General features: G+C 40.6%; 1 protein-coding gene across 1 annotated transcript in view; it reads left to right on the top strand.

Annotated features, from left to right (window-relative positions):
• The window catches only part of trrap (transformation/transcription domain-associated protein), an 84,115-nt gene that overhangs the window by 20,689 nt on the left and 42,935 nt on the right, over positions 1-20,491 (top strand). Inside the window, exons 32-44 of the mRNA XM_085465773.1 lie at positions 1,146-1,166; positions 1,715-1,834; positions 2,610-2,729; positions 3,061-3,225; positions 3,391-3,572; positions 4,181-4,379; positions 9,765-9,893; positions 10,877-11,143; positions 13,665-13,871; positions 17,089-17,247; positions 17,603-17,740; positions 18,845-18,955; positions 19,594-19,740. Of these exons, the coding sequence (XP_085321899.1) occupies positions 1,146-1,166; positions 1,715-1,834; positions 2,610-2,729; positions 3,061-3,225; positions 3,391-3,572; positions 4,181-4,379; positions 9,765-9,893; positions 10,877-11,143; positions 13,665-13,871; positions 17,089-17,247; positions 17,603-17,740; positions 18,845-18,955; positions 19,594-19,740 (1,965 nt within the window). The remainder of the gene's footprint in view (positions 1-1,145; positions 1,167-1,714; positions 1,835-2,609; positions 2,730-3,060; positions 3,226-3,390; positions 3,573-4,180; positions 4,380-9,764; positions 9,894-10,876; positions 11,144-13,664; positions 13,872-17,088; positions 17,248-17,602; positions 17,741-18,844; positions 18,956-19,593; positions 19,741-20,491) is intronic.

Below are 20,491 nucleotides of genomic sequence, written 5' to 3'. Positions count from 1 at the left end.
GTCTTATTTTAAAATCCTGCTTCAGTGTAGTACAAAAGCATTCACGGCCACTAGGACCATGTTGATACGGTCGTCTGCTGGCGCCATATTTGTTCAGGTCATCTGTTATGTCCAAAGCAAATACCATTACCAATAGGGAATGAGAAATTGCCCCTTGTTTTCAGAAAGCCTTAGTCACATGCAGTGCCCCTTCTCTGTGTGGCCTCCTCCCAGATGAGTTGTGAGTGTCCATATTACAATCAATGATTAATTAGGCACCAGGCAGGCTGTGGTTGGCCTCGTACTCTGTCTCCTCATTATCTCCCCGCAGATAACCTTGTAAAAGGCAGCGAGAAGAGGTGACAGAAAGATTGGCCAAAACACCTGCCTTTTTTTCTTTGCTCCCTACTCTGTGTGACTTCATCCTAACCCATCTGAAAGTGTTCTGTTTTAATTAGATGCAAATTGGCCTTTTGTCTTTCATGCCCTCCAAATTTTGGTCTTTGTGCCCGTTGACAGCAGACCTGGAAGTGAAAGCAGAACCAGGGTCAGGGAGTCAATTATGATAAAGGAAAAAGAAAAGTGTGGGAGGAGGAATAGAGCAGGGACGAAGAGGATGGTGTGAAGATGTGTGGGTTTTGACGGGGTGTAGTAACGAGGAAGAGTTTTTGTGACAGATAAAAAACAAAACTTACCACAGTGCATGCATGAAATATGATTATTTCTTTTCGCCCTCACTCTCTAGACTTTGTTTCAGTTACTTAAGTATTTATTCCATTGATTCTGTGTTACCCAACTAAAATAAAAAAAAATATATATATATACACAGTATATTAAAGTTATCTTGGAATTTAAAAATGATGGGCTTGTCCATGTGTATCAGGCAACATATATAAGTATGTTGTCGATAAGCCAAAAAAATCATTCGATCAGTATGTTAGCTGACCTCTATTTCCAATGTGGCCCTTGCCTTTTTATTCACCGGAGGCTAAGAAAAGTTTTTCCTGCGGTCACTTGTAAAGGTTGCGATAATCTGCCCCTCCATTATCATCCCATCTTATCAGCTCACCTTCCATATTGAACAAAGACAGACAACAGATAGCCTCACAAAAAAAGCACACATGCTGTTCTGCTGACTCTGATCATTGTCTCCCATTCTGGCACAGCCTGCGTTGGAAGGTGTTGAGGTGAGATGCGACCCGGTGTTGCGCCCTCTGTTGGTAACTCTTTGTCAGTGATTGAAATTTGGTCTGATCCAGTGTCGTGCTGGTGAATTGAGCCAATGTCATGGTAGTGGTGGAGTTGCCCTGTATTTATGTGTCCATGTGTCTGTTGTCATCTCGAGAATTGTTACCATCATCTCAGCTTCACTCTAACTCTAATTTTGAGTGTCTAGAAATGTTGAATTCTGCTCTTTTATTCCCTTCTGGCATCTTGGAAGCGCAAAAGTCATAGGATTTATAAAATAACCATGTTGCTCCTTTTATTTGTTTTTACTCTGTCTAATCCAAAAGCTGGTGTGTGTGGTACTCTGCACCTTTCCTGTGGGAAGTTAACACCCTATTAATTACGAATTGCACTTTCAGTCATTTGACTGAGGTTCATCCTCGTCTTTCCACAGTGGCTGTTGATCAAGACTGTCTGTCAGGAATGATGTTTGTGTGCAGCTCATCTGTCCAAGAATTTCATCCACTCCTTTGTTCCCTTTGTTGTATGTCTTTGAATCTTCCTGTAGGAGATGAAGATCTGTTCAGCCATCATTAACCTTTTCCACCTGATCCCAGCGGCACCGCAGACTCTAGTCAAACCTCTACTAGAGGTGGTCATGAAGACTGAGAGGGCCATGCTCATAGAGGTAGGAAACCAATTGCATTATGTAGATGGAGTTGTAGGTAATATCTAACAGTGGTGTAAAACTGCATCGGGCAGGCAGTGAAAGCAGTTGGATGATTAGCAAATAGATCGCTCCCAAACAGTTCAAAAAGAGGGCGGTTTTAGTTGTTTCTTCCATTAACAAAGTATCTATCATTAAGGATTTAGACATAATAATAATGGATTGGATTTATACAGCGCTTTTCAAGGCACCCAAAGCACTTTACAATGACACTATTCATTCACTCTCACATTAACACACTGGTGGAGGCAGCTACGGTTGTAGCCACAGCTGCCCTGGGGCAGACTGACAGAAGCGCGGCTGCCATATCACGCCATCGGCCCCTCTGGCCAACACCAGTAGGCGGTAGGGTAAAGTGTCTTGCCCAAGGACACAACGACCAGGACAGAGAGCCCAGGGATCGAACTGGCAACCTTCCGGTTACAGATGCGATTCCCAACCCCCTGAGCCACATGTCAGAAATTAGACATGCTTTTCTGCTTATTCCGGTTATGTTTAAGAGGGTGAATGGGGCCAGAAAGTAAGTGTTGGGTCTTATTTAATAAATACAATAAAAGAGGGAAAGAAATGCTTTATATGTGATTTAGAGGATGCAGGATTAAATGTTATAATCAAAATCTTCACAAGGAAGTGATGGAGTCCATATTTACTGTGAAGTAATTCTCATCCCTTCTTCTTCAGGCTGTTTCCTTTGCTTATGTTCCTTCAGTTTCCTCATTATTTTGTCTCGCACTAGGCTGGCAGCCCGTTCAGGGAGCCTTTGATCAAGTTCCTGACGCGTCACCCATCTCAGACAGTGGAGCTTTTCATGATGGAGGCTACACTCAACGACCCCCAGTGGAGCCGCATGTTCATGGTCAGACAATAGGAGCTCTAAGTAGCCGTCCCCTCAGTCTTTTCATTGACACATTTGCCATTAAAAATGTATTTTGCTTCTTTGTTGCATTTGCAATGGGCTGTATTCGGAAATGTATTGAGTGTTTCGAGCCTCAGTGGTCCTATTAACACAGAATTGAGATGGATTGCTCCAGTAAAATTTCCTAATTTTCTTCATCGTTCAGTATCACAAGTCTGTATATCTGCTATGCACTGTTGGTGATTGAATGGGGTGGACCTTGTAGTCTATTGTTATAGTATACATTTTCTTTTGTGTTATAGTTACAGTAGGTGTTTTTGTTCACATGCAGAGTTTTTTGAAACACAAGGATGCCAAGCCATTACGAGACGTGTTGGCCTCTAATCCCAACCGCTTCGTCCCCCTGCTTGTTTCTGCTGGCACTGCAGCAACTGTTCGACCTGGATCTCCCTCTACTGCCACCGCCAGACTAGACCTGCAGTTTCAAGCTATTAAGGTATGCAGAATTCAGTCTGTTCTTTAAGGTGGACTCACATTCACACAGTTGTTATACTCAGGGATGTCTCGGCAGTTTTTGATCCAAATCTATATACAGCTTAACTCATATTTCTGTTATTTATCCTTAACTAATTTAACCTCGTTCATCTTCACATCTGTTCAGATTATTAGCATCATAGTGAAGAATGATGAGGGCTGGCTTGCAGGGCAGCACTCCCTGGTCAGCCAGCTGAGGCGAGTCTGGGTCAGCGAGGCCTTCCAGGAAAGACATCGCAAAGACAACATGGCAGCCACTAACTGGAAGGAGCCAAAGCTGCTGGCCTATTGCTTGCTAAGCTACTGCAAGTAAGTAGATTTGCTGAAATTGTAATGAAAATGAAATGTTGCAGTTTTCATAGATGTTGCACACTGAATTTGCCTGTTGATATGAAATGTTGTCAGTGGACTGATGTGAAACCCCAAAAACAGCAACCAGGCAGTGCTAATGAGCTTTGTTGAAGACTTAGTGACCATTAGAGTGTTAGTTGATAGTTTCAGTAGTGTGAGCACTACAGGTTAATAATGCACATTTTTAAAGTTACTGCATTTTCCAACTTTACTCAAGTGACATTCCAATCACAAATGACCTTCTGACCCTTTCCTTTCTGTGTGAGCACTGAGAAAGTGCTAGCACACTTGGTGCACTAGGCATTTAGCAGATGTTTATTTCAGACCTTGCAATTAACCCCCAAACACTTCAGCCAGAAATTTTAGCTTAGTGTAATGAGTTCAGTCAACCTTCCTTTGACAAACAAAGTTCTGCTTAGAAAAAAATATATATAAAAGTGGCTAATTAACAGTGCGTTGGTTTCTAAGGTTATTTGAAAGTTGTGTTTTATAGTGTCCCCGTTGTTAACGTTAGCCACATCTCTTTGTGTCTGTGCACTGAACTTATCCACTCTCTCTCTTAATAGGCGTAACTACTCTGAGATTGAGCTGCTGTTCCAGCTGCTGAGGGCCTTTACGGGTCGCTTCCTGTGCAACATGACCTTCCTGAAGGAGTATATGGAGGAGGAAATTCCCAAGAATTACTCCATTCCTCAGAAACGTGCCCTGTTCTTCCGTTTCGTTGAGTTTAATGATCCCCACTTCAACGATGAGCTTAAAGCAAAGGTATGTATACATCCAATCAGACGAAAAACGTTAGTTTATAAGTACAGGCTGCAGATATTTACCCTCTTTTGAAATTGACATTGAAGTGATGCCTGGAGGTAGAATACAGTTTTGCGTATGACATGCTGAAAAAGCAGTGTAGCCTAAACTGATCCAATAGCGCGATCAGTAAATGTATAACATGACAACAAGCACTATACTGTTGGTATACTGTTTGTAGTTAAAGTATCTGACTGGTTGTCTACTCTTTTATGATGACACGAGCAGCATCCACAAGGCCAGATGTAGTAACTCACATTAGCGATGATGGTGCACTTAAATATGCTTTCAGGTCAGCACTTCTGTCTCTATAATCAGCACGACGCACAGTATCCCAACCTCTGCCTACGCTTCCTTACAACATATTGTGCGTCAGGGGGATAAATGCCTATAACCCATTTAACAAAAAAAAAAAAAAGGAAAAAGAAAAAGTGAAATATTTTGCAAATAAGTCCATTCCTCTATTTAACTGAAAATCATGCAAAGACAGCATATCTGATTTTAAAATTGGTACTATGTTATTATTAAATATAAGCTTATTTTGGAATTTTATGTATTCATCGTTACACACATGTAAGACAATAAATGATTAATCAACTGAAATTCATTGGATATTTGTTTGAATGGTGTAGTTTAATTCAATTAAGACAATTTAAAACAGTCATCCCTCCACCTCTGACCAGAGATCTCATACTATTTGCACATTTTAAATACATTTGTTGACCAAACATCATATTAATCCTGTGAAAGACTGACCCATCCAGATGTATCCACCCCATGCTGAAGTAAAACAGGCTGCAGCTCCCCTTTGGCCTGGTGTAGAATAGGCACTCGAATGATGGATGGAAGGTGCTTTGGCAGTGTGTGTTGAGGGATTATTATGATGGTAGATATGTAATACCATTCCTGTCAGATACTTTAACATCTGTGACCCATACTGACCACGGCTGAATAGCACACACTGATTATGTGTGGGCACGCATCCAGAATGAACGATATCGAGCCATAATGCAAATATTTTGCTGCATGTTATGTGTCATGTTTTGGTTTTATTGCTTCATGATGCAGTGTCTGCACAAGCAATCATGGACTTTATTTTGTTTTATGTAGTGGAGTTCTTCAGGTTTGCATGTCCACAAAAGCTGGATTTTGCAAAACAAGATGTTTCAATTTAAAACGGGACTCTAAGGACATGTTGTTGTCATTGATGCAGCAATTTTAATACTATAAAGCAGCCTTATTAAAAATAAAACAAAACACATTTGATAAATATGATCCTTTTAAAAAACTCATTGAAAATAACACTAAATTTATGTTCTCCACGGCTCGATTACTTTCCTTCTCAACTATTGGACATGCAGCATTTAGGGACCTGATCTGTGTGACTTTTATAGTTAGTGTTTTGTACCAGAAGTTCTTTGATAGAGTGGGGAAGGTCATTTTGTCTGGTTCTAGGACCTCAGAGGCTCACAGATGAACGCTTCTGTAGTCTCTACCTGACCTGCTGCTGCTGCTGCAAGCATTACAGTCATTCAGGCTGCATTTTAATTAAGCTCCCTCTCCCACATGCAGGCATCGGCACAAACACACACCCACACCCACAAACACATATTTCGAACAGCTGTAATGGCACATAACCTGGCACAGAGAAGCAACAGCACTGCTGTTAAGTACAAACGGGTCAGTGGGGAAGGCCTGTCCTGGCACACAATAGCACATACCCAAATGGTTGTGTGGTAGGCACACAAAACTGTAGACTCACAGGCACACCATGCCATGTGCACACACACCACTAAAATCCAAGGACAAACAGTGTTTCTGGTGCTGCTCACTGCACCTGTCCCTTTTGCTTGTATTCAGTTTGCATTCCTTGAGCTGCATACGGGCTCTGAAAATGAGAGGCAGAATAAAGGCAGAGGAGAGAGAGTTCAGCCAGCTCATTTCTCTGTATTTTTCTTTTTGGGTGGAAATGCTGCATTAGAATTTTCAGCAAGGTTTACTCTCTTAGCTAGCAGAGCTTCAGCACCCCACCACGCTCAGCCCACCCCCCCCAGCAAAATTTTGCTCCTATTGTTGTTTTTCCGCCTTAATTGTCCTCCGCTGGTGTGCAGCAGATGCTGGCTGTGCAGATGAGGCAGAGACCCAGACTGACAGGCGTGATGTGTTTCTGTGCGAATATGTTTGTGTTGATTGGTGTACGAGTAGTGAGCATGAGAATGAGCGTGGGTGTTGCCTCCATTGACATTTAAATAATTGCCTGTAGCATTTATCATAGGAAAGTGTGTGAGTCTGTGCGCTTGCAGTTTCTCGGGAAATCTGGGAGTTAGAAATTCAGGTTCGTATAGAACATCAGAAAGGTCCAGGAGAGTATTTCAAACAGAGGAGTGTCTAGAGAGAGAGAAGGAGAGAGACAGCAGAATGGGACAGCAGCAATGAATCATCTACGGTAGTGCAGGCTGACCCCGAGCTGCTGGTACTGCTGCTGTGTTCCTTCTTTTTGTTTTATCCAAACACTTCTTATAGAAAACCATTTTTGTGCTGCTCTTCTATTCAAAGGCGTTTCATTATTTGCAGAATCCATCTCCAGTCGACGAGCAAACAAACAAATATATGAAATTTATGATGTGCCGTGCATCTGTTTTGCTTTCTGCTGCTTCTTTGTTCCAACATGAGAAAGAGTGTAGTAGAACATTTTTTTACAATATGTACGATTAATCCCTTCCCCGAGTAGAGACATTAAACAGTAAGCACGTGTGCAAGTTTTTAATACCTGTACCCTGTCTGGCACAATAATCTAAACAGCGATGAGGAAGATTAAGGATTCTTGACAGTTACATCATTTAGATGAAGGAAGACGATTGTTAAAAATTAATTTGATTTTTCACATTCAAAATATTGTTCTTGAGCAACTCTATTACTAACATACATTGTCTTTTAGTTAACATAATTATTATTCAAACAAATAATCAAACCATTTTAAGTGAATCACGTTATTGAAGCCGAGTTCTTAACTTCATCTACTCTCCTTGGTTATGTGCACTCAAAGGGAGACTGCATCTCTTTATCTAGTCATGTGTAAAATGAATGTACTGTTTACATCTAGTAGTGATTGTCGTCATCACACATTCATTGTGGCTTCGAGCCATTCATTTTTTTCTGGTTTATATAAAGACATTAAAAGACCCCCCTTCAACCACCCATCACTCACCACCCCAGTTATCACAGCTCCCCTTAATTGAGCTCAGAGAGGAAATCTATGGGCACTGCAACTAGGGCTGCTCGATTATGGCAAAAATGATAATCACGATTATTTTCACTGAAATTGAGATCACGATTATTTGACGATATTTATTTAACCCTTTAAGACCTACTATAGAACCAAGTCCACCAGAGCTTATATTATTTTTTTTACATGCTGTAGTGCCATTTGTGGGAGCATTTCAAGTTGCTATACATCAATACAACTGTTATAGCCCATATTTTAATAATATGTATGCATTAAGTCCATAGTAATTACATAAATTGCAAAAAAGTGCAATAAACTACAAAAAAAATTGAAAATCGCTTTTGTTTTGTTTACATATATTTCTACTTGGAGAAATTTAAGAGGCTTATCCCTCAAAACTTTAAATACAATAAAGTTGCAAAAAATAGTTTCCCACCACAGGAAATTTATTTTGAGTGTCTTCATAGTTTTATTTTGGAGATACAGCAATTTTTATATACTGCAGGAAAAACAAAAAACAATCCTATGATGCAAATTTGCAAAGAAAACAGCAGGTGCATCATTTCACTGTGGGAAGTGTTACGAACAGCTGATAGGAACGGCGAAGCGTGTTTCTGGAATATTATGTTTTTGTTCCTGCAAGCGCTTTTTATGCAATTTTTGCAAAGCTATATGTGGAACGAAACCGTGACCGAGGACAAGCTGATGGCATCAGATGTAAGTACAACTCCTCCGGTTTCATATGCAAAACAAATTATTGCGCTAGCTTACACGGTTCAGGTTCTACAGGGATTTAAAAATAGTTACGCAAAACGGAGCGTGCTGCTCTGACCGGCTTTAAAGGGTTAACAATGACTTTAAAAAATAATATAAAATAGTGTGCAACACCACTGAAGTTTTTTTTTTTTTTAAACTCTCTTTTCAACCAACGGCAGTCACTCTCCAAATAACTTCTGCTTAGCTTTCCGAGCTTCCCTCGGGTCCTCTTAATCAGCGGTCTCCAACCTTTTTTGCGCCACGGACCGGTTTATGCCCGACAATATTTTCACGAACCGGCCTTTAAGGTGTCGCGGATAAATTAGGGAGGGGCTAATAATCGGCTCGGTCATTTTTAATGATCGTTGAAAGCCCAGATCGTAATCGTGATTAAAATTAGATTAATTGAGCAGCCCTAACTGCAACACACACACACGCGCACACACACACACACACTTGTTATATGTGAATTGAAAATGAAATTTAAGATAATTAAGACACCTGCAGAATGTGATCTAGGCCACTCGCCCAGAACTCCTGCAGGAGCACATCATCAGTGGCATTACAAAATGATGCTGTTATCGTACAATGATTGATATCAGAGAAGCTTAGAATTAATAGGAATAGATGACACTGAAAAACAGAGTAATGCTCAGTGTGTGTTCAGTGTGTGAGAAAGAGAGCGAATATTGTGCTAATGGAGGAGATGGAACATATGCTACCACAGCTCATTCTCCACTGAGCGATGCCCTGTCCTCCCAGTGATGGATTGAATAGGGGTGTTCATTAATAGATAGCAGCTTCTTTAATAAATGCAGTCGTTAGCTGTATAGTGGTTGGGTTAGTTGGATTTTACAAACTAATCAAGCCCTCATTCACATTCCCTGTTAAGATACTCTAAATCTTATTGACTTTTGTTTTTGCTTTAAATGCTTGTAGATTAATTAAGGAAATACATTGTTTCTTTAGTTTTGCCTCAGAGAGGAAATTGTTTTCTTTTTGCTCTTTAAATTATTTATTGCAATCATTTGGTGCCACATTTGACATTGCTGTGGTCAAATGTGTCTTTTTTCTCTCTCTCTCTGTACAATCCAGTTGTTTTTATTATTTATTTTTTGCTGTTATTATCAGTCCGGAAAGTATTCTCTTCTTGTTCCTACCCCTTTCTGTGTAATCACTTATGTATTTGCCACTGAGGGCTGATTGTGTGCAGGGTTTTCTTTAATGTAGGTTTGAAAAGGGTACACTAGGTGATTTCACTGATTAGTTTCTCCTTTCTTGAAAGTGTGCTATCGGTGGAATCATCCATTGTAATCTCTCTTGAAAGGGTCAAAGCTGTAAACTCCACTTTTCTTCTTTAATAGGTGCTGCAGCACATCTTGAATCCAGCCTTCCTGTATAGCTTTGAGAAGGGAGAAGGTGAGCAGCTGCTCGGACCGCCCAACCCTGAAGGAGACAACCCTGAAAGCATTACCAGTGTCTTCATCACCAAGGTACACATGCTATCTCTATCTGTCTAAATCCATAAAATACATGGATTTATTATCTTGTTATTCATATTTTTCCTCTTCTTACCGTTCTTACCATTTTCTTCTCACAGTCAGCAGACAACCCTTGCTGTCTGTTTATTCCATGACTCTTTGTGTTCCTGTTTCTGATTTCATTACCTGCTGCATTTCCTCTCATAATGTCCTATCAGCCCAACATCTCTCCTTTCTGAGTCATCATCAGCTACATCCTATTTAGTCATCTTCTTCTCTCATGGCCTTACACTTTAATTACTGTCATTTCATCTCTTTCTTCTTCCTTTTTTTCCCTACATGTCTTTGATTTTTCTTTCTTCCTCCCAGAAGCTCCTCTCTGTTTGTTATCACGTTTGATTCATCAGACTATAATTTCTGGTGTAAATGTCACATTGTGACCATGCTAAAGGTCGGCATGTTTGTTTGTACTGTGGCAGATCTCATCACTGACTAACACCAATCCTAATGGCTGCTAATAGCTCCTCTACAGTCTGGATAAAACTGATTTCCTACCTCACCTCCCTGTCTCCCTATGTACTGTGCTGTCTTCTGTACGTTCTCTTTGGGGAATTGGTATTTGGGTGGTTTGAGTGATGCAAGGTTTTCAGTATATGTAAAATTAGATTGTGTTGTTGTAAAGTGTCATTCAGAATCAATGAACTGTGTTACACTCTAGAAATTTAAGTACAGATTATTCAATAGAGTGAGTTTCGGCTTATTGTTTATCTACATATGAGGAGACTTATTGATCTCCAACTGGAGTTGTTAAGAATTAGCATAACAGGGCTAAAGTATTTTTTGTGAGAAGTTTTAGTAGTGTTAATACAACATCCCACCAAGTCAAGCTCCTGAAAATGTTCTGTGCCAATTCTGCTATAGATTGCAAAAACGTTATAATTTTCCTGTATTGCCCAGCAATTTTTAATGGCACTTCTTTCCTATCCCTCTCCAAGGTTCTGGACCCGGAGAAGCAGGCTGACCTGCTGGACTCTCTGCGAATCTGCCTACTGCAGTTCTCCACCCTGCTAGTGGAGCACGCTCCCCACCATATTCATGACAACAACAAGTCACGCAACAGCAAGCTGCGTCGTCTTATGACTTTTGCCTGGCCGTGCCTTCTGCCTAAAGCCTGCGTTGATCCTGCCTGTAAATACAGTGGTCACTTACTGCTGGCCCACATCATCGCAAAGTTTGCCATTCACAAGAAGATTGTCCTGCAGGTGAGAGCTAATAAATGTTTCAATGCCGAAAAGGGACACAACAGAAAAATGACAAAAGATGGATTTGAAAATGGAACATAGCAGATGAATTCACAGTAGAAAACGGCGTACACTTAGAAAGGTACCTTTGCTTTCTGAGTCACACTTATGAAGAAAATGCTGTGTAGTTGTGAAGTCAGAGGAACTATTTTGGGTGCCCCTGGTTCACTAAAGCCCCTTTCAGCCATGCACTTCCATTAATCTGTCGGCCTCTGAATGTGTCAGCTTCATGGCCAAATGAGCACCTCAATGGTTTTTCTGTAAAAGTTTCAGACGACGGTCCTACTATGTCAGATTTAGTAATATTTACATATCACTTTCAGTGCTGCAGGAGCTTGAACTGCATGCAGTCACATTAAAGAGCAAGCCTGCAGAAGATTATGATGTACTGATGTAAGAAAGAACTAAGAAAGAAATCCGTTCATCGGCAGACTTCTGAGATCCTGTGCAGGCTTGTGGCTGACATGGACAGAGATTTTAATCAAAGGCTGTCTTCGTCTAGAGGTAGAGGGAATATAAAGGACTGGGTTAGCAAAGAGGCAAGGGAGTAAGAAGTGCAGGAACAGGCCATGCAGATGGCAGTCTTGAGTGCTGTGAGTGCCATCTGCATGGCCTGATCTTCTTTTGTTTTGCGAGTTAGATATCCAGCATTATGTTACTTAATGTATTGCCTGCTTTCATGCATCTAACAGATGAGCGTGAAAAGGCAATATTATTATTCATAAGTTGTGCGTCTTGTTTTATGTTGAGTTTTTGAAATATCACTTCTTAGTAGAGCTGGGCGATATGAGATTTTTTCATATCACGATATGTTTTTTTCATTTCAGGCGATAACGATATCTATCACGATATAAGCCAAATAACTATATTTGTAAGATTTAAATGTGCCGTTGCTCACAAGTAAAATGTGAAATAATCAGCAGCTTGTTTTTATTTAAATATTTATTTCCCATAATAAGTTCAACAGGGTAGATGTACTTAAGGAACATGAGACTTTTTCAGATAAATAAAGGCAAATATTGCAAACTACACAAAAGGCAGCCGCTAAAGCGTTTAAGTTTCAAAATAGAACAAACGAAACAGACTAAATTGTCAATTCCACTTAGAAACAAAATATTAATTCTAAAAATAAATCTTAGTTTGTTTTACAGAAGAACAGACAAAACTGACTAACTTTTGTCAATATCAAATAAACTGAGAACTAAAAGGAAATTCTCAATCTCTCCTTGTTGTATAGCTGAGCTTTTCAAACAGTTTTAACAGTTACTTTAGTCTGACAAAAGCCGAATGACGAATTAGCGCTTCCAGTCAGAGACTGAGGCTACGTCCACACGTACACGGGTATTTTTGAAAACGGAGATTTTCCGTTTTCGTTTTAAAAAATAATCCCGTCCACACATAAAGGCAGAAATGAAGGAAAACGCTGCTATGAACATGCCAAAGCAGCAGGTGGCGCTAGATTCCTAACCGTGCAGAAATGTTGGCCAATCAGAAGTCTAGAAGCCTCGGTGGGAAAAAGTAAACAAAGCTGGGGCATAGAAGCAGAACAGAGTCGTATGTGTGGAGGGACAGTAACTGTGTGTATATGTAAGCATTTAAACACTGCAGAGAGTAGAATTAACAGTATTGTAGAAATTCATTTCACCGAAACAATAACGTGGCGCAGTGTGACGCATGCACCAGTTTATTGTATTTCCAGACTTGCTTTCGGCACAATTTACAGTGCACGCTACTCTGTTTTTTGTCAGACTTGAAATAGCCGAAATACCTTCACACTACGGAACTTCTATGGCTCTTCCGTTCGACAATCTCTCCGGCATTGGAACCATCATCTGTTTTCTCTTCGGTCACGCTCGGTTGATTTTTCTAGTCGGCACACTCATTTCCTCCATTACGCGCTGGCTCCATTACCCGCTGGCTGCTTCCCAAACAAACACACGTGCGGCTTGGCACTTGTGCTGTAGGTAACAAGTCACGCGACGTGACGCTGCGGCTGTGATTGGTTCGGCTCTGCGCTACTTAATTTGGATTGGCTGACCTTTTTCTTTTTCTTTTTTTTTTTTTTTTTTAAGAGGACAAGAGCGGCGAGGTCTATCGCGATAGCTTAATTTCTCTATCGAGTAAAAGTTATATCGCGATACATATCGTTATCGTTCTATCGCCCAGCTCTACTTCTTAGATTACCCCACTTTTAAATTTTGTATCTTGTGTTGATGGGTTTAGCAGTTGTGGAGCCAGCTTAACAACTCAAGTGATGAAGCATTTGCATTTATGCCTGTCATCAGCTTCTTTCATTTTTTTCCCAACTCTGTAAGGAAGGTGTGTGTGCGTGTGTGTGTGTGCGTGTGTGTGTGGGGTTTGTGTGCTTTTTCTATCTTCTCTAAATGTGTAGGCAGGAAAACAGCACTTTTAAGGGACAGTAAATTTTAGCCAAGTATATGGTATGTTGGTAAATTAGACATGCGATCTCTGCTCTGTACAGGTCTTCCACAGCCTGTTGAAAGCCCACACAATGGAGGCCCGGGCCATAGTCCGCCAGGCTATGGCCATCTTGACTCCGGCAGTGCCTGCACGCATGGAGGACGGCCACCAGATGTTGACGCACTGGACTCGCAAAATCATTGTGGAGGAGGGGCATACTGTACCACAGCTGGTTCACATACTGCATCTCATTGTGCAACACTTCAGGGTGAGTAGATTTAAAAAAGAAAAAAAAAAGCACACACATTAATGCAACTTAGGCAGCAGCAGACTTCCATATGTCAGACCACTACTACCAAAAGTATTGAGTCCCCATGATATCCTCCTGGGATGGATGGAGCTCTTCCTTCTGTCATTTAAATTATTTATGACAGATTTGTTATACCACTTAATAATAGCAAAAGTAATATGCTTCTGAGGATGACAGTAAAATATCAGCGTTTTCTGTTTTATGATTTCTTGTGTTTCGAGGTGAGCTGCCACCACACATACTGAGATGTTAAGTGCCACTCAAGTGCACACATAGACATCCATTTAGTGTCTCTGCCGGCTCTCCTCTCAGCATGCTCACTGCAGGGAACCACGTGGGGGGAGACTGTTGAGACGCTAATTTTACTGATTATCTAAGTGCTCTGAATTACATGACACATCTTTCCTAATGGGAAAGGAGCATACTCATTAAAATGTAGATGATCTTATGCAGACCAATTAAAAATGTTTATGATTTTTTGTTAATTTCAGTTTTATATTGGTTGTAGCCAGATCATTTGTACTTTGCTCTGTTATCAAGTCAAAAGCTGGACTCTCATGTCTAATTATGTCAACCGCCTGGTGTCCACAGTTGACTTAATGCAGATACAGCATTAAACACACCCTTCACAGCAGTGATCAGTAGAGTCAAAGAGCAGCTCATGTGGACTCGTCATCAACAAAAGCAAATGATCATCGAGCTTGCTTTTCGCTTTCCTCCATAAACTTGAAAGACACTTGTGCCCTCTCGCTTCTTCAGCTGATGTTCACCGCCTCACCAGTCAGAGAGCGACAGTCTTTTAGCAGAAGACTGACATTTCCCTCAGCTTCCCTCTCTATCTCACTGACAGGCCGCTCTCACTGGGCCAGATGACTAATCTAATGTAATCACATCAGCATAATTACACTGGGGAGGAGATAATGACAGACAGATGAGAGACTTTGTGCATGTGCGTTTGATAAAGAAATGGAGAGATTGTGTGCGTGTTTGTCTGTGTGCACATGTGATGGACAGGGCTTAGCCACTCTGTCATTGAGGGGCTGTGAAGTCCTGCTCTATCGACTATAATTACCCTCAAAGTGAGAAGCTTTAATATTCTTTGACACTGACAAAAGCCCTCAGATAGACATCTCATCTCTAGCTCCTTTGTCTGCATGTGTGTTTGAGAGTCCCAGTTCAGTTTTCGGAAGCTAAGTGACTCTTGAGCGTGACACTTGAGTTGGGCTAAGTGTGTGTCATCATGTCCTTGAGACTAAGTAAGAATTTGATGTCAGAGTTTGCCTATTCTGACTAAAAGTTTCAAAGTGATTGAACACCCCATTTAACTTTGCATGTGTTATCACTCTAAAATCTAAACTGGTAGGTCTGGAGTACATAAAAACAAACTTTTCCTGTACATGTGTGGACTTGCCTTTATTTTTGTCCACCTCCCATATATTAGTGCATTGTGCATAGACTAGGGGTGTCAAACGTACGCTGTCCACATTCGGCAAAACAACAAAAAAAGAAAAAGGAAGGGAAAAAAACAAAAAACTAATCTGTACAGTCTGGGCAATGAGCTACCAGGAGCTCATTTTATTTCTGTCATTTTATTTCTTACAAATTAAGTTCAAAGAGTTGCGCTGACAGATTACTTTCTTTGCCGCAGCAGGTTTTCTTCATCATATAGAAAAACAGTTAAATATGTAACTTCTTTATACTAATAGAAAAGGAGGCTTCACTGGTACAGCCCGTTTTTAACATCAAAGTGGGCTGTATGTGACCCGCCATGTAAAAGGAGTTTGACACCCTGGTTTACACTAGATGTTTTGCAGCAGATGGAGCTAGCACAAGGATAAGCTTCCTGGGAGTCGTTCTGTGTGATTCTAGTAGAAGCGCAGGAACAAGATGCTGCAGCAAATGACATATGTAGGCCATTGTTTGGTTGCTTCTTCTGTTGCTAATGCAGTGGAAGAAGGCCTCGTACAATACTGTGCAGAAGTCTTGAGGCATTCGTCCTTGCTTCTATTTTTTTGCTTCCAAGGAGCCGGATTTTCCTGTTTCTTTTTTAAGTGGGCTTGAGCAGTAGTTCTCCAGGCTTTCTGAAGGTTTTTTCTTTCAACGTTGGCTGCCTTTCTGTTTGTTTGTTTTTTAAGTTAAAGCCTCTTAACACTGACCTGTGAATATTCAAGCATACAAAAGGCACCTAACTCAACTTTTTAATTAAATCTAAGCAAAGTATCAAACATAACACAATATGACAAGATATTCAGAATTTTTTGAGGAACGTTTTTTTGGACTCACATTTTTGGGCTGCAAGTACGACAGAGAACTGTTTTTGTATGAGTAATGGGGTTTTTTTTTGGTCTCGCAGAGTTTAAGTGGTTCCACTTCATGCAAAACAAGCTTGTTTTTTTTAAAACCCGTAATCTTGTCATCCACACTAGTTTTCCACTCTTCCAGACTTCATCTGGTTTTTACAGAGTAAAGGTTCAAGTTGTGAGAGATACAGATGAAAGGAACACACGCCCCAAGCCACAGTGCAATTTATACTGACGTTTAAATTCGTCTGGTTAGCCTTAGGGGCTATTGTAGTCACTTTTTGTGCCTCTTTTAAACTCTACCATTGGTGCTATCTGTCTGTGGTGCTTTGTGGAAGAAAAAATGCGCCAGTCCCTCCTGACAGCTTCTGTATATAATATTAAACATAAGCTTTTGTGACACTCTATCTTTTAATCATACAGTTAGGTCCATAGGTTATTCAACAGTAACACAAATTTAGCTCTTTAAAGAGTGTGGAGTGACTGTTTATAACATTGTCTGCAATTTCTAAACTGTTGAAGGGATTTAACAGATGCACTGCATTAAGTCACCACTTCAATCACATGGTAATTGCAGGATTTCAAATGTATTGTGGTGAAATAATGGCTTATGAGGCTTTTTGGACTTAAGGGCGACTTAAGTAATTGTTTTCTAACAGTTACAAAATAATTAGAATTTTTAAAAAAAAACCACATACACCAAAAAACCAAAACCAATACAAACCTGTGTTTTGCATAATCTGGAGTGCTCTGATGTCAAAGTGGATGATGTCAATTGAATATTAGCAGAACAAGGGATATGAAAATATTGCTTGTTTATAGTACTTCAGCATTATGATACTTTTTCAAAGTTATACCTGGTGCTCCCCCCCCAGGTGTATTACCCTGTCCGACACCACCTGGTGCAGCACATGATCAGTGCAATGCAGCGTTTGGGCTTCACTCCAAGTGTGACTATAGAGCAAAGGAAGCTGGCTGTGGACCTGGCTGAGGTGGTCATCAAGTGGGAGTTGCAGAGGATCAAAGACCAGCAGGTAAACCACATTATTTTTACTGACTTCTGTTGATGTCAGGAGTACCAGTTTGGGATGGTCGTCTAGGATGTTGACATACAGAGTCACCAAATTATGTTTCTCACTTCTCACAAAAATCTTTTTCCTTCAGACTGAAGACGCTCATTAAGTCACAAAATAAACCTTATTCATCATAGCAGTTAAAGCGTTTCTTGAGCCGTGTACCATAAATGCTCATTACTTATGTTGCTATATGAGCTAGTGACAAACTTCAGCTTTATTGCATTGTACAGAAAGAGACATACTGTGGTTATATTGTGTTAACAATTGGATTTGTCTCCTCCTTTCTTGTGTGTACCTTTCTTTGGCACAACAGCCAGAATCTGAGGCTGAGGTAGGTCCTGGTGGTGAAGGGACCAGTGGGGCTGCTGTGAAAAGAGGCCTGTCTCTAGAATCCGCCGGGGCTGGACAGGACGTCAAGAGATTCCGTACAGCAACTGGAGCGGCTTCCACGGTGAGCTCAGTTAGTAATTAGTCAGATGCCAGACGAATGTGGCTGTGACTGATGGGCCCTCGTGCCCCAGACAGAATGTCTTACCTTGAGAGTTCTCACTTGATATCCCTGTGTTACTTGCTTCTCTAAGGGTGTTTGTTGTGCAGTTTGAAAGCTACTAATAAGACAGCCAGTTTTACTTTTTTGTCTCCACAGTCATTTATTGAATGAGTCTGAGGGGGAAAAATTGCTAACAGGATTGACAGCAGAGTTGTTGCTGTTATCCAGCTTGTCTTACAGCAGTATGGCAGCGTCACATATACTTCATCATATCCCTCTGTGGTCTTTTGTTTTGAGGTCTTTTGGGATACCTTTGTTGTAAAATCGCCTGTTCAAAATTTTAATCAAATTTGTTAATTTGCACTAATGCCAATCTTTCAAAAGGCAGTTTATACTTAGATTAAAGACTCTGAAATTGCCTCGTGATGTGCCTGACACATCTGGAGTTCTGCCACAATCAGCTTAATGTCTGCATGTCGTAGATTAGAGGGCATAATTGGGCAGTAACTACACGTTTTAAAGAAAGCTTGTTTTATGTATTAAAGTGTTCATAATGAATTCCAAAATGTAAATGTCCTTTAAAGTATGTCGATTTACAGATCACAGATTTATTAGCCCTGCAACAGAGTGAAAACCTGTCTCTCGCTCAGTGACAGCTAGAATAGGCTCCAGCCCAGCTACAATCTTTAACTGGAAAAACCTTTAAGAGGATGGAAGGATGAATGACACTTACAAAAGTAAAACAAATACTTAAAGGTTATTGTAATAAATATTTGTGCTCTTGTTATAATTTCTGTTTTTTGTGCCTCTTCTTGTGATGTCAAGATAAAAATGCGTCTTTTTAACTTGTCAGAATTTGTTTCTGCTTAAGCTGAGGAAACATTAATTGCCCAGAAAGTTGTCAGAAAAGTTATCAGACTTATTGTGGCTGGAGCCTCCTCTTTGTAGACCGAAAAACCCTTTGTACAGCATTTCTGCCTTTTGACAACTTTCTGTAATCATTCTTTTGTCAAAAAAGAAAAAAGTTTATCTATATTTGACAGATTATAATGTTTGTGTTTGTAGGTATTTGGCCGCAGCCAGTCCATGCCAGGCACAGAGAGCATGCACAACAAACCTGTTGAGAAACAACATACAGACACTGTGGTCAACTTCCTCATCAGGATTGCTTGCCAGGTAAGACCTCAGCCCCACACACACACACACACACACACGTGTTTTGCCATCCATTAGTCCTTCCAAGTAGGCACAATTATTCTAACCACTCGTTTGGGTGAGGATAACGCACACACAAACACACACACATGGAGTCACTCTAGAGTCATTGACGACCTTGGTTATTAGGCCTGAAATAGACTGCTGAGATTTCACTCACCTTGACTTTTCCTACTTTATTTTTTGGGCCAAGTTTCATTCTCACTGTTCAGCCAAGCATCTCTGTTGAATATAACCTTCCCTATAACCACTGGGGATCACTCGGTGCTCACAGAACACTCTATAGCAACATAATATTTTCTTTGTATTCCTCTCGATAACAGTGTAGTGTGATACTGAATTGATCCCAGTAGAAAAATTATGTCCTCACTGGCCCGAGGGATTGTGATCAGCCAAAGGACATCACACCTAGCGCTGATAGGGATTCAATGTGTTTTTCAAGGATACCTCTCTAAAGTGCATGCTTATCACTATAAAGGTTTGCACAGGGAATGTTGATTGAAAGATGGTATCCATCCTGGATGGTATCCATCCAGCCTCTTTTGAACTCCAGCTGCATGAATTAAGTGCCTAGACAAATATGTTCCTTTCTTTTCTAGGTGAACGATAGCACCAATGTGGCTGGATCTCCAGGGGAATTGTTGTCTCGCCGTTGTGTCAGCCTGATGAAGACAGCCTTGAGGCCTGACATGTGGCCTCGTGCTGAGCTGAAGCTACAATGGTTTGACAAGCTGCTAATGACAGTGGTAAGATGGCATGTACTTTGAGAATGATTGTTACATTAGACTTCATGCATGGTTCATATTGCCAGATCCATACAAGGTGATAATTTAGGTGTGAAACCTGTCAGTACTGCTGTTATTCTGCACTGCCTTTCTGAGTAATCAGTTGTCATTGACTGTGTTCAGACCCGTCTAAGTAATAATTGGTCTAAAAGTTTCTACTATTTAACCATGGTGAATATTACTGTTTGGGGTATGTTTAAAAAAGAAACCTATATCTGTGTAGAGTATTCATGTAAGTTTGTTATTTGGACTTACTAGTAAAAGAATTTTTCAAAGTACTTCAGTCAAACTAGTCTGAATAAAATCAAAATATTCAATCTTTGTGTTGTTGTTCAAGCTCCAAGCAATAAGCAGCAAACAGCTGAGGATAACTAATAGCTTCCCAGAGAAGTTTTCCCTGTCCCCGCTTAAGCTCCGTCTTAGTGTTTGCTCTAACACCTCAGAGTCCTTTGTCTGTTATCAGTAATGCATGAAGTGAGGCGCCAACCACCATAATGACAAAATAATGACAGTGGTGAGATAACAGCACTCTATCCGGGTTGGCCTGTGCCTTCTCATTCAAACCCCCCAAAACCCCTCTACATCCTAAAGCCCTCATCCTTGCTTTCTGTATCGCCCCACTGTGACTCTGTTCATCTGTCCTCGCCTTTCCCTCTGTGTCTAACCACTTTCTCCTCTCATCTCTTTTCCATCCAGCCTCTTATCGCAGCTT

The sequence above is a fragment of the Copadichromis virginalis genome, linkage group LG8, assembly GCF_057382275.1.
Source record: "Copadichromis virginalis isolate Kocher_CV1m ecotype Utaka linkage group LG8, C_Virginalis_male_GT1.1, whole genome shotgun sequence".
Taxonomy (NCBI): Eukaryota; Metazoa; Chordata; class Actinopteri; order Cichliformes; family Cichlidae; genus Copadichromis; species Copadichromis virginalis.
This window is presented reverse-complemented; position numbering and strand designations above follow the sequence as displayed.